The sequence below is a fragment of the Phaenicophaeus curvirostris genome, unplaced genomic scaffold (assembly GCF_032191515.1).
Source record: "Phaenicophaeus curvirostris isolate KB17595 unplaced genomic scaffold, BPBGC_Pcur_1.0 scaffold_93, whole genome shotgun sequence".
Classification (NCBI taxonomy): domain Eukaryota; kingdom Metazoa; phylum Chordata; class Aves; order Cuculiformes; family Cuculidae; genus Phaenicophaeus; species Phaenicophaeus curvirostris.
This window is the reverse complement of record NW_027206715.1, coordinates 605,167-618,127: the sequence shown is the minus strand read 5'-3', so window position 1 is coordinate 618,127 and position 12,961 is coordinate 605,167. Positions and strand designations below refer to the sequence as shown.

Below are 12,961 nucleotides of genomic sequence, written 5' to 3'. Positions count from 1 at the left end.
ACATGGGGCACCCCAAAACCCCCTGAGCCCCCCAACCCCCCCCCAAGCCCCCCCAGAGCCCCCCAGCCAGCCTCAAACCCCCCTGAACCCCCCAAACCCCTCTGAACCCCCCCCAGCCCCCTAAGGCTGGAGCTACGTGGGGCACCCCAAAACCCCCCTGAACCCCCAACCCCCCCCGAGCCCCCCCAGAGCCCCCCAACCAGCCTCAAACCCCCCTGAACCCCCCAAACCCCTCTGAACCCCCCCAGCCCCCCAAGGCTGGAGCTATGGGTCCATGCATGGGGCACCCCAAAACCCCCTGAGCCCCCCAACCCCCCCCCGAGCCCCCCCAGAGCCCCCCAACCAGCCTCAAACCCCCTGAGCCCCCCCAAACCCCTCTGAACCCCCCCAGCCCCCCAAGGCTGGAGCTACGTGGGGCACCCCAAAACCCCCTGAGCCCCCCAAACCCCCCTGAACCCCCCAGAACCTCCCAACCAGACCCCCCCGAGCCCCCCCCAAGCCCCCTGAGCCCCCTCACGCCCCCCATGAGACCCCCCAAAACCCCCAAAAGCTCTCCCACCCCCCCAAAAAAAAAACCCTGACCCCCCCGCGAGCCCCCTAAAACCCCTCCAACCCCCCCTGAGCCCCCCAAAACCCCCTAAGACACCCCCCAATCCTCCCCCGAGCCCTCAAACCCCTTGAGACCCCCCCAAACCTCTCCAACCCCCCGTTTATCCCCCCAAAACCCCCCCCGCCCCCCATTTTTGGGGTGCCGAGGTTATTTTTGGGGTGCCGCTTGCCTTTTCGGGGGGTTCTGGTTGGATTTTGGTGCCCCCTCCCCCCGTTTTTAGGGATTTTTGGGGGGGCTGCTGCTGTTTCCGTGGTGCTGATGCTCTATCTTCCCCCTCCCCCCATTTTTTTTTTTGGGGTTCGGGGGCCCCCCCAGATCCGGGACGACGTGCAGCGCCTCCACCCCTGTCTCCTGAGCTTCCAGAGTCTCCCCGAGCCCGAGCGCAGCTACAACCTCCAGATGTCGGGGGAGACCCTCAAGTGAGGGGCCTTTTGGGGTCCCCCCGCCCCCCCACTTTGTTCCCCTCCACTTTTGGGGTCCCCCAACCCCCCTTTATTCACCCCGGGGCTGATTTTGGGGTGTCCCCCCCTTCCTTCCCTTATACCTTGGGGATAAAGTTCAGTTTTGGGGTCCCCTCCTCTCCCTCTGTGGCCCCCCCTCAATTTTGGGGTCCCCCCACTTTGCTCCCCCCTACTTTTGGGGTCCCCCAACCCCCCTTTATTCACCCCGGGGCTGATTTTGGGGTGTCCCCTCCTTCCTTCCCTTATACCTTAGGGGTGAGGTTGGGTTTTTGGGGTCCCCTCCTCTCTCTCTGTGCCCCCCCTTCAATTTTGGGGTCCCCCCACTTTGCTCCCCCCCTACTTTTGGGGTCCCCCAACCCCCCTTAATTCACCCCGGGGCTGATTTTGGGGTGTCCCCCCCTCCTTCCCTTATACCTTAGGGGTGAGGTTGGGTTTTTGGGGTCCCCTCCTCTCTCTCTGTGCCCCCCCCTCAATTTTGGGGTCCCCCTTCCCCCCTACTTCACCCTGGGGCTGATTTTGGGGTGCCCCCCCCCCCCCCCCCAGGACCCTCTTGGCTCTTGGTTGCCACGTGGGGATGGCGGATGAGAAAGCCGAGGAGAACCTCAAGAAGGTCAAGCTGCCCAAAACGTGAGCTGGGGACCCCAAAAAGGGGGCGGGGGACCCCGAAAATGGGTGGGGGGACCCCAAAAATCAACCCCAAGCTGGTGTGGTTGGACGTGCCGGCCACGGACCTGGTGGTCTTGGGGCATCTCGAGAGGGTTTAGGTGGTTCCAAGAGGTCTCTGGTGGGTTTTGGGGTCCCCTCGTGGATTTTGGGGTCTCCTCGTGGATTTTGGGGTCCCCTATGGACTCGGGGGAGGGGTCTCAGGTGCCCCTCGAGGTTGTTAATGGCCAATGGGTCCAAGCTGGAGCTGTTGGACCTGGAGGTCTTGGGGCATCTCAAGAGGGTTTAGGTGGTTCCAGGAGGTCCCTGTTGAGTTTTGGGGGTTCCCGGTGGGTTTTGGGGTCCCCTGGTGGGTTTTGGGGTCCCCTCTTGACCTTGGGGGGGGGGTTCTCAGGTGCCCCTCAAGGTTGACAATGGCCAACGGGTCCAACCTGGAGCTGTCGGACCTGGTGGTTTTGGGGCATCTCAAGAGGTTTAGGTGGTTCCAGGAGGTCCCTGTTGAGATTCGGGGTCCCCTGGTGGATTTTGGGGTTCCCTTGTGGATTTTGGGGCCCCCTGTGGACTCTGGGGGGGGTCTCAGGTGCCCCTCAAGGTTGTTGATGGCCAACGGGTCCAAGCTGGGGCCATTGAACCTGGGGGTCTTGGGGCATCTCAAGAGGGTTTAGGTGGTTCCAGGAGGTCCCTGTTGAGTTCTGGGGGTTCCCGGTGGGTTTTGGGGTCCCCTGGTGGGTTTTGGGGTCCCCCGGTGGGGTCTCAGGAGGTCGGTGACCCCCCCCAACCCCAGATACACCATGTCCAACGGGTACAAGCCGGCGCCGCTGGACCTGGCGCACGTGAAGCTGACGCCGGCGCAGTTGACCCTGGTCGACCGCTTGGCCGAGAACGGACACAACGTCTGGGCCCGCGACCGCGTCCAGCAGGGATGGACCTACAGCACCATCCAGGTGGGGCCGCGCTGACCACGCCACGGCCCCACGGCCCAGGGGACGTCCCCGTGCCCCTGGGGATGTCCCCATACCCTTGGTGATGTCCCCATGCCCTCGGTGATGCTCTCATGCCCTTGGTGATGTCCCCATGCCCTTGGTGATGCCCTCAATGCCCTTGGTGATGTCCCCATGCCCTTGGTGATGTCCCCATGCCCTTGGTGATGCCCCCATGACCTTGGTGGTGTCCCCATGCCCTTGGTGATGCCCCCATGGCCTTGATGATGTCCCCATGCCCTTGGTGATGCCCTCATGACCTTGGTGATGCCCCTGTGCCCTTGGTGATGTCCTCGTGCCCTTGGTGATGCTCTCATGACCTTGGTGATGTCCCCATGCCCTTAGGGACGTCCCCAGTCCCTCCATGCTCATGGTACTGATGTTCTCACACCCTTGGTGATCTCCTCATGCCCTTGGTGATGCCCCCATGCCCTTCTATACCCATGGTAGAGGTGTCCCATGCTCTTGACGATGTCCCCATGCCCTTGGTGATGCCCCCATGCCCTTGGTGATGCCCCCATGCCCTTGGTGATGCCCCCACGACCTTGATGATGTCCCCATGCCCTTGATGATGTCCCCATGCCCTTGGTGATGTCCCCAGTCCCTCCATGCTCATGGTACTGAAGTTCTCACACCCTTGGTGATGTCCCCATGCCCTTGGTGATCTCCTCATGCCCTTGGTGATGTCCCCATGCCCTTGGTGATGTCCCCAGTCCCTCCATGCTCATGGTACTGAAGTTCTCACACCCTTGGTGATGTCCCCATCCCCTTGGTGATCTTCTCATGCCCTTGGTGATGTCCCCAGTCCCTCCATGCTCATGGTACTGAAGTTCTCACACCCTTGGTGATGTCCCCATCCCCTTGGTGATCTTCTCATGCCCTTGGTGATGTCCCCATGCCCTTCTATATCCATATTAGAGGTGTCCCATGCTCTTGGTGATGTCCCCATGCCCTTAGTGATGTCCCCATGCCCCTCCATGCTCACAGTGGAGGTGTCTCATGCTTTTGATGATGTCCCTGTTCCCTTGGTGATGTCCCCAGGCCCCTCTGTGCTCATGGTGACGATGTTCTCATGCTCTTGGTGATCTCCTCGTGCCCCTGGTGATCTCAGGCCCTTCTATTCCCATGGTGGAGGTGTCCCATGCTCTTGATAATGTCCCCATGCCCTTGGGGATGTCCCCATGCCCTTCTATACCCATGGTGGTGATGTCCCCATGCCCTTGGTGGTGTCCCCATGTCCTTGATGATGTTCCCATGCCATTGATGATGTCCCCATGCCCTTGGTGGTGTCCTCAGTCCTTCCATGCTCATGGTGGTGATGTCCCCATGCCCTTGGTGGTGTCCCCATGCCCTTGGTGGTGTCCCCATGCCCTTGGTGATGTCCCCACACGTCCCCGTCCCCTGCAGGACATCAAGAACAAGCGGAACCCGCGCCTGGTCCCGTACAACCTGCTGGACGAGCGCACCAAGCAGACCAACCGCGACAGCCTCTGCCAGGCCGTGAGGACCCTGCTGGGCTACGGCTACAACATCGAACCCCCCGACCAGGAGAGCCGTGAGTCGGGGACTGGGGGGGCTCCTGGAGGGTCTGGGGGGGCTTTGGAGGGTCTGAGGGGGCTCCTGGAGGATCTGAGGGGGCTTTTGGAGGGTCTGGAGGGGCTTTTGGAGGGTCTGGAGGGGCTTTTGGAGGGTCTGAGGGGGCTTTGGAGGGTCTGAGGGGGCTTTTGGAGGGTCTGGGGGGGCTTTTGGAGGGTCTGAGGGGGCTTTGGAGGGTCTGAGGGGGCTTTTGGAGGGTCTGGGGGGGCTTTTGGAGGGTCTGAGGGGGCTTTTGGAGGAATTTCATTTTTGTTTTGATGTTTCGGTTCCCATTTTCATGGTTTCGGTGCCCATTTTCATGATTTTGGTGCCATTTTCATGGTTTTGATGACCATTTTCATGGTTTTGGTGCCCATTTTCATGGTTTCAGTGCCATTTTAACGACTTCGATGACCATTTTCATGGTTTTGGTGCCTGTTTTCATGGTTTGGGTGCCGTTTTTTGGCATTGAGGTCCCAATATTGGGGTTTCAGTGCCTAATTTTGGTGTTTTGGTGCCCATTTTCATGGTTTCGGTGCCATTTTTCGGTGTTGGGGTGCTGGTGTTGGGGTTTGGGTGCCCATTTTCATGGCTTTAGTGCCCATTTTCTTGGTTTCAGTGCCAATTTTCATGATTTCAATGACCATTCTCACAGTTTCAGTGCCCATTTTCATGATTTCAGTGACCATTTTCATGGTTTCGGTGCCAATTTCATTATTTCAATGACCATTTTCATGGTTTTGGTGCCCATTTTCATGGTCTTGGTGCCCACTTTCATGGTTTCAATGACCATTTTCATGGGTTTGATGACCATTTTCATGGTTTCGGTGCCATTTTTCGGTGTCGGGGTGCTGGTGTTGGGGTTTGGGTGCCCATTTTCGTGGTTTTGGTGCCCATTTTCATGGTTTCAGTGCCAATTTTCATGGTTTCAATGACCATTTTCATAGTTTCAGTGCCCATTTTCATGGATTTGGTGACCATTTTCATGGTTTCGATGACCATTTTCATGGTTTCGATGACCATTTTCATGGGTTTGATGACCATTTTCATGGGTTTGGTGCCATTTTTTGGCATTTGGGTGCCGGTGTTGGAGTTTCGGTGCCCATTTTCCTGGTTTCGGTGCCGTTTCTCGGCGTTGGGGTCCTGTTGTTGGGGTCCGGGTGCCGTTTCTCGGCGTCGGGGGTGCCGGCGTCGGGGTCCCGAGTGCCCTTGTCCCCCCGCAGCGTCGCAGGGGCCTCCGCGCGGGGCCGGGGATCGCTCGCGGCTGTTCCGAGCGGAGCGCGGGGCCGCGGTTCGTAGCGGCAAGTGGTATTTCGAGTTCGAGGTGCGCACGACGGGGGAGATGCGGGTGGGCTGGGCGCGCCCCGACCTGCGCCCCGACACCGACCTCGGCGCCGACGACCGCGCCTACGTCTTCAACGGGCACCGCGTGAGCCCCCGGGGACCCCCACCCTGATCCCTCTGGGCCCCCCAGCACCCCAACCTCCTCAGGTCCCCATCGCCCTTGGTGCCCTTGGTCCCACCGGGTCCCTCGTCTCGCCGTGTTCCTTGGGTCCCCATCACCCCTTGGTCCCACCGGGTCCCTCTTGGGTCCCCCAACCACCCCTGGTCCCACCAGGTCCCCCTTGATCCCCCAAGTCCCCCATCACCCCATGTTTCTCGGGTCCCCATCACCCTTGACATCCTTGGTTCCACCAGGTCCCCAAGTCCTCTTGGTCCTCCCGAGTCCCTCTTGGTCCCCCCCAGGTCCCCAAGTCCCCATCACCCCTGGTCCCCCCGGGTCCCTCTTGGTCCCCCCAGGTCCCCAAGTCCTCATCACCCCTGGTCCCCCCGGGTCCCTCTTGGTCCCCCCAGGTCCCCAAGTCCCCATCACCCCTGGTCCCCCCAGCTCCCTCTTGGTCCCCCCAGGTCCCCAAGTCCCCATCACCCCTGGTCCCCCCAGCTCCCTCTTGGTCCCCCCAGGTCCCCAAGTCCTCTTGCCCCCACCCAGGTCCCCAAGTCCCCATCACCCCTGGTCCTCCCGAGTCCCTCTTGGCCCCCCCAGGTCCCCAAGTCCTCATCACCCCTGGTCCCCCCAGGTCCCTCTTGGTCCCCCCAGGTCCCCAAGTCCCCATCACCCCTGGTCCCCCCAGGTCCCTCTTGGTCCCCCCAGGTCCCCAAGTCCTCACCACCCCTGGTCCCCCCAGGTCCCTCTTGGTCCCCCCAGGTCCCCAAGTCCCCATCACCCCTGGTCCCCCCAGGTCCCTCTTGGTCCCCCCAGGTCCCCAAGTCCTCTTGCCCCCCCCAGGTCCCCAAGTCCCCATCACCCCTGGTCCCCCCGAGTCCCTCTTGGTCCCCCCAGGTCCCCAAGTCCCCATCACCCTTGGTCCCCCCAGGTCCCTCTTGGTCCCCCCAGGTCCCCAAGTCCCCATCACCCTTGGTCCCCCCAGGCCCCTCTTGGTCCCCCTCCTACCCCATGTCCCCCATGTCCCCCGTCCCCGCCGTGACCCCCCTGTCCCCACCGTGTCCCCAGGCCCAGCGGTGGCACGTGGGCAGCGAGCCCTTTGGGCGCACGTGGCAGGCGGGGGACGTCGTGGGCTGCATGATCGACCTGGGCGAGTGCCACATCACCTTCACCCTCAACGGGGAGGTCCTCATCAGCGACGCCGGCTCCGAGGTCGCCTTCAAGGACTTCGAAGTGGGCGACGGTGAGGAGGGGGGGTGGGAACCAGGAGGAACCTCAAAACCCAACGGGAATGGAGATCAAACCGGTTGGAGGCCGGTGGGAAGCGGGGTCTCCAAGGATGGAGCATAGGAAGGATCTTCAGAGGGATCAGATCCATGGCTGGAGGGCAGGGAGGGTCTCCAGAGGGATCAGATCCATGGCTGGAGGGCAGGGAGGGTCTCCAGAGGGATCAGATCCATGGATGGAGGGCAGGGAGGGTCTCCAGAGGGATCTGGCCAGGCTACACCTCAAATCCCGGGCTCAGCTTTGGGTTCCTCAACCCACGAAGGTCTCCGAGGGGTTGGAGAGTGTCTGGAGAAAGGGAACGGAGCTGGGAAGCGGCTGAGGGACCTGGAGGGGGTCGGGATGGAGGAGAAGAGGCCACTCAGGGAGGAGACGGAGTCTCCATTCTTGGAGGGCTCCGAAAGCGGAGGAGATGGAGCCCTCAGGGATGCGGATGGAGGGTGGGGATGGCGAGGGGCCCCGCGATCTCCACGTTCTCCTCCAACCGAGCCGCCCCGTCCCCCCCGAAGGCTTCGTGCCCGTGTGCAGCCTGGGCCTGGAGCAGGAGGGACGCCTCAACCTGGGCCAGGACGTGGGCAGCCTCCGCTTCTTCAGCATCTGCGGCCTCCAGGAGGGCTACGAGCCCTTCGCCATCAACACCAAGCGCCCCATCACCCTCTGGTTCAGCAAGAGCCTCCCCCAGTTCGTCCCAGTGCCCCCCGACCACCCCCAGCTGGAGGTGAGAGAGGACCCCAGGTCTTGGAGATGCTCCGTCTGGGGTGTCCCTGGATTATGGGGGGTCTGAAGGGTCTCCAGGTCTTGGAGATGCTCGGTCTTGGGGGGTCCCTGGGTGATGGGGGGTCTCCAGGCCTTGGAGATGCTCGGTCTGTGGGGTCCCTGGGTGATGGGGGGTCTGAAGGCTCTCCAGACCTGGGAGATGCTCAGTTCGGGGGGTTCCTGGGTGCTGAGGGTGTCTGAAGGGTCTCCAGATCTTGGAGATGCTCAGTTTGGGGGGTCCCTGAGTGCTGAAGGGTCTCCAGGCCTGGGAGATGCTCAGTTTGGGGGGTTCCTGGGAGCTTGAGGAGTCCAAAGGGTCTCCAGGTCTTGGAGATGCTCAGTTTGGGGGGTCCCTGGGTGATGGGGGTTCTGAAGGGTCTCCAGATCTTGGAGATGTTCAGTTTTGGGGGGTTCCCTGGGTGATGGGGGGTCTCCAGGTCTTGGATATGCTCAATTTGGGGGGTTCCTGGGTGCTGAGGGTGTCTGAAGGGTCTCCAGATCTTGGAGATGCTCAGTTTGGGGGGTCCCTGGGTGCTGGGGGGGTCCAAAGGGTCTCCAGATCTTGGAGATGCTCAGTTTGGGGGGTTCCTGGGAGCTTGAGGAGTCCAAAGGGTCTCCAGATCTAGGAGATGCTCAGTTTGGGGGGTCCCTGAGTGCTGAGGGGTCCCCAGGTCTTGGAGATGCTCAGTTTGGGGGGGTCCGTGGGTGCTGGGGGGGGTCTGAAGGGTCTCCAGGTCTTGGAGATGCTCAGTTTTGAGGGGTCCCTGGGTGCTGGGGGGTCCCCAAGAATCCCCAGGTCTTGGAGATGCTCAGTTTGGGGGGTGGTCCCCCTTCCCAAATTGAGGTTCCTCTTCCCTCTTTTTGGATCCCCCTCCCCATTTTTGGGGTCCCCCTCCCTAAATCGAGTTCCCCCTCCCCATTTTTTTGAATCCCCCTCCCCACTTTTGGGGTTCCCCCTCCGCAAATTGAGTTCCCCCCTCCCCACTTTTTGGGGTTCCCCCTCCCCCACTTTTTGCAGGTGACGCGGATGGACGGGACGGTGGACGCCCCCCCTTGCCTTCGCCTCTCGCACCACGTTTCGGGGACCCCCCCCTCGGCCCCCCCCGAGCTGCTCTTCCTCCGCCTCAGCCTCCCCGTCCAGTTCCACCCGCGGTTCCGCTGCCCCCCCGGGGTCACCCCCATACCCCAGGCCCCCCCCGAGCCCCCCGAGGCCGACGAGCCCCACTCCGACTTCGAGCGCCTGCGGAGATCGGCCGGAGCCAGGAACCCCGAGAGCGAGGGGGACACCCCCGAGAAAGGGGGGGGGACCCCCCAAAACCAGCCCCCCCGAGACCAGCCGCGCCCCGAGAACGAGAAGGACGCCAGCACCGAGAAGGGGAAGGCCAAGAGGGGGTGAGTTTGGGGGGGCAGGGGGGGCAAGTCCCCACCCCGGGGTTTTGGGGTGCACGGGGTGTTGCCCCATTGCAGGATTTGGGGGGGCAGGGGGGTAATTCCAGGGTTTTAGGGGGGCAGGGGTGGCAATTTCAGGGGTTTGGGGGGGCAATTCCAGGGTTTTGGGGTTCAGGGGGGGCAATTGCAGGGGTTTGAGGGGCAATTCTAGGGTTTTGGGGTTCAGGGGGGGCAATTGCAGGGGTTTGGGGGGGCAATTCCAGGGTTTTGGGGTGCAGGGAGGGCAATTCCAGGGGTTTGGGGGGCAATTCCAGGGGTTTGGGGGGCAATTCCAGGGTTTTGGGGTGCAGGGAGGGCAATTACAGGGGTTTGGGGGGCAATTTCAGGGTTTTGGGGTGCAGGGAGGGCAATTACAGGGGTTTGGGGGGCAATTCTCCTCCAGGGTTTTGGGGTGCGGGGGGGTGTTGCCCCATCGCAAGATTTGAGGGGGGCAGGGGGGTAATTCCAGGGTTTTAGGGGGATGGGGGGGCAATTATTGGGGTTTGGGGGGCAATTGCTGGGGTTTGGGGGGCAATTCCCCACCCCAGGGTTTTGGGGTGCAGGAGGGATGTTGCCTTATCCCAGGATTTTGGGGGGCAATTTCAGGAAGGGGGGGGCAGGGGGCTAATTCCAAGGTTTAGGGGGGGCAATTTCAGGGTTTTGGGGGGTCAATTCTGTTCTTTTCGGGGTGCGGGGGGTTTTGGGGACCCCCCTGACCCCCCCCCCATGCCCCCCAGGTTCCTGTTCAAGGCGCGGAAGCCGCCCTTCGCGCCCCCGCCCCCCGCGCCCCCCGTCCCCCGCCTGGAGGAGGACGTCGTCCCCGACGAGCGCGACGACCCCGACGTCATCATGAACACCACCACGGTACGGGGACCCCAAAACCCATCGGGGACCCTAAAAATGCCTTCGGGGACCCCAAAATCCCCCTGGAGACCCCCAAAACAACCTCAGGGACCCCAAAACCGCTCTCAGGGATGCCAAAAATGCCCCTGAAGGCTCCAAAATGCCCCTGGAGACCCCAAAAATGCCCTCGGGGACCTCAAAATCCCCCTGGAGACCCCCCGAAATCCCCCTGGGGACCCCAAAAATGCCCTCGGGGACACCAAAATGCCCCCAGGGACCCTAAAAATGCTCTTGGGGACACCAAAAACACCCTTGGGGACCCCAAAATCCCCCTGGAGATCCCAGAAATGCCCTCAGGGACACCAAAATGCCCCTGGAGACCCCAAAAATGCCCTCGGGGATACCAAAATCCACCTGGAGGCTCCAAAAATGCTCTCGGGGACCCCAGAAATGCTCTCAGGGACCCCAAAATTCCCTTGGAGACCCCCAAAACGCTCTTGGGGACCCCAAAATGCCCTCGGGGACACCAGAATTCCCCCGGGGACACCAGAATCCTCCTCAGGGAACCCAAAATCCCACTGGGGACCCCAAAAATGCTCTCAGGGACCCCAAAAATGGTCTCGGGGACCCTAAGATGCCCCTGGAGGCCCCCAAAAGGCCCTCGGGGGCCCCAAAATCCGCCCGGGGATCCCCAAAATGCCCTCAGCAACACCAGAATTCCCCCTGCAGACCCCAAAACCCACCCTTGGGGACCCTAAAAATGCCCTCAGGGACCCCCAAATCCCCCTGGAGACCCTCAAATCCTGATTTCCACATCTCTCTCTGTCCCCATCCTGACGTCCACCTCTCTCCATCCTGACGTCCACCTCTCTCCATCCCCATCCCCATCCCGACGTCCACCTCTCTCCATCCCAACGTCCACCTCTCTCCATCCCGATCCACATCCCAATGTCCACCTCTCTCCATCCCGACGTCCACCTCTCTCCATCCCCATCCTGACGTCCACCTCTCTCCATCCCGATCCCCATCCTGACGTCCACCTCTCTCCATCCCGATCCCCATCCCAACGTCCACCTCTCTCCATCCCCATCCCCACCCTGACGTCCACCTCTCTCCATCCCGATCCCCATCTCAACGTCCACCTCTCTCCATCCCGATCCCCATCTCGACGTCCACCTCTCTCCATCCCGATCCCCATCCCGACGTCCACCTCTCTCCATCCCCATCCCCATCCCGATGTCCACCTCTCTCCATCCCGACGTCCACCTCTCTCCATCCCGATCCCCATCCCGACGTCCACCTTTCTCCATCCCCATCCCCATCCTGACGTCCACCTCTCTCCATCCCAATGTCCACCTCTCTCCATCCCCATCCCCATCCTGACGTCCACCTCTCTCCATCCTGATCCCCATCCCGACGTCCACCTCTCTCCATCCCAACGTCCACCTCTCTCCATCCCAACGTCCACCTCTCTCCATCCTGACGTCCACCTCTCTCCATCCCGATCCCCATCCCGACGTCCACCTCTCTCCATCCCAACGTCCACCTCTCTCCATCCCAACGTCCACCTCTCTCCATCCTGACGTCCACCTCTCTCCATCCTGATCCCCATCCCGACGTCCACCTCTCTCCATCCCGACGTCCACCTCTCTCCATCCCGATGTCCTCCTCTCTCCATCCCCGTCCCCATCCCGACGTCCTCCTCTCTCCATCCCGACGTCCTCCTCTCTCCATCTTGATCCCCATCCCAACGTCCACCTCTCTCCATCCCAATCCCGATGTCCGTCCGGCTCCCGCTGTCCGCGTGTCCGTCCCGCTGTCCGCGTGTCCGTCCCCCAGTACTACTTCTCGGTGCGGGTCCCCGCGGGGCAGGAGGCGCCGGGGGTCTGGGTGGGCTGGGTCACCCCCGACTTCCACCACCTGGACGCGGCCTTCGAGCTCTCGCGCGTCCGAACCGTCACGGTCACCATGGGCGATGACCGCGGCAACGTCCACGACAGGTGGGACCCACTGGGAACGACTGGGAGCGACTGGGCTGGGAGACCCTCCAACTGGGACCCCAAACTGGGACCCCGAACTGGGGTGGGAGCCACCAAACTGGGACCCTGAACTGGGGTGGGAGACCCCCAAGCTGGGACCCCGAACTGGGGTGGGAGCCACCAAACTGGGACCCCGAACTGGGGGTGGGAGCCACCAAACTGGGACCCTGAACTAGGGTTGGAGCCACCAAACTGGGACCCTAACTGGGATGGGAGACCCTCAAACTGGGACCCCGAACTGGGGTGGGAGCCACCAAATTGGGACCCTGAACTGGGGTGGGAGCCACCAAACTGGGACCCTGAACTAGGGTTGGAGCCACCAAACTGGGACCCTAACTGGGATGGGAGACCCTCAAACTGGGACCCCGAACTGGGGTGGGAGCCACCAAACTGGGACCCTGAACTGGGATGGGAGCCACCAAACTGGGACCCTGAACTAGGGTTGGAGCCACCAAACAGGGACCCTAACTGGGATGGGAGACCCTCAAACTGGGACCCTGAACTAGGGTTGGAGCCACCAAACTGGGACCCCGAACTGGGACCCTGAACTGGGGTTGGAGCCACCAAACTGGGACCCTAACTGGGATGGGAGACCCTCAAACTGGAACCCCAAACTGGGGTGGGAGCCACCAAATTGGGACCCTGAACTGGGGTGGGAGCCACCAAATTGGGACCCTGAACTAGGGTTGGAGCCACCAAACTGGGACCCTAACTGGGATGGGAGACCCTCAAACTGGGACCCCGAACTGGGGTGGGAGACCCTCAAACTGGGACCCTGAACTGGGACCCTGAACTGGGGTTGGAGCCACCAAACAGGGACCCTGAATGGGGGCTGGAGCCACCAAACTGGGACGCTGAACTGGGATGGGGGGACCCTG

At 62.0% G+C, this 12,961-nt stretch overlaps 1 protein-coding gene across 1 annotated transcript in view; it reads left to right on the top strand.

Annotated features, from left to right (window-relative positions):
- RYR1 (ryanodine receptor 1) overlaps window positions 1–12,961 on the top strand; it is a 129,512-nt gene that overhangs the window by 27,899 nt on the left and 88,652 nt on the right. Inside the window, 10 exon segments of the mRNA XM_069882232.1 lie at window positions 926–1,029; window positions 1,615–1,698; window positions 2,519–2,678; window positions 4,122–4,269; window positions 5,513–5,718; window positions 6,802–6,976; window positions 7,527–7,735; window positions 8,792–9,165; window positions 9,939–10,065; window positions 11,884–12,044. Coding sequence (XP_069738333.1) covers window positions 926–1,029; window positions 1,615–1,698; window positions 2,519–2,678; window positions 4,122–4,269; window positions 5,513–5,718; window positions 6,802–6,976; window positions 7,527–7,735; window positions 8,792–9,165; window positions 9,939–10,065; window positions 11,884–12,044 — 1,748 coding nt within the window.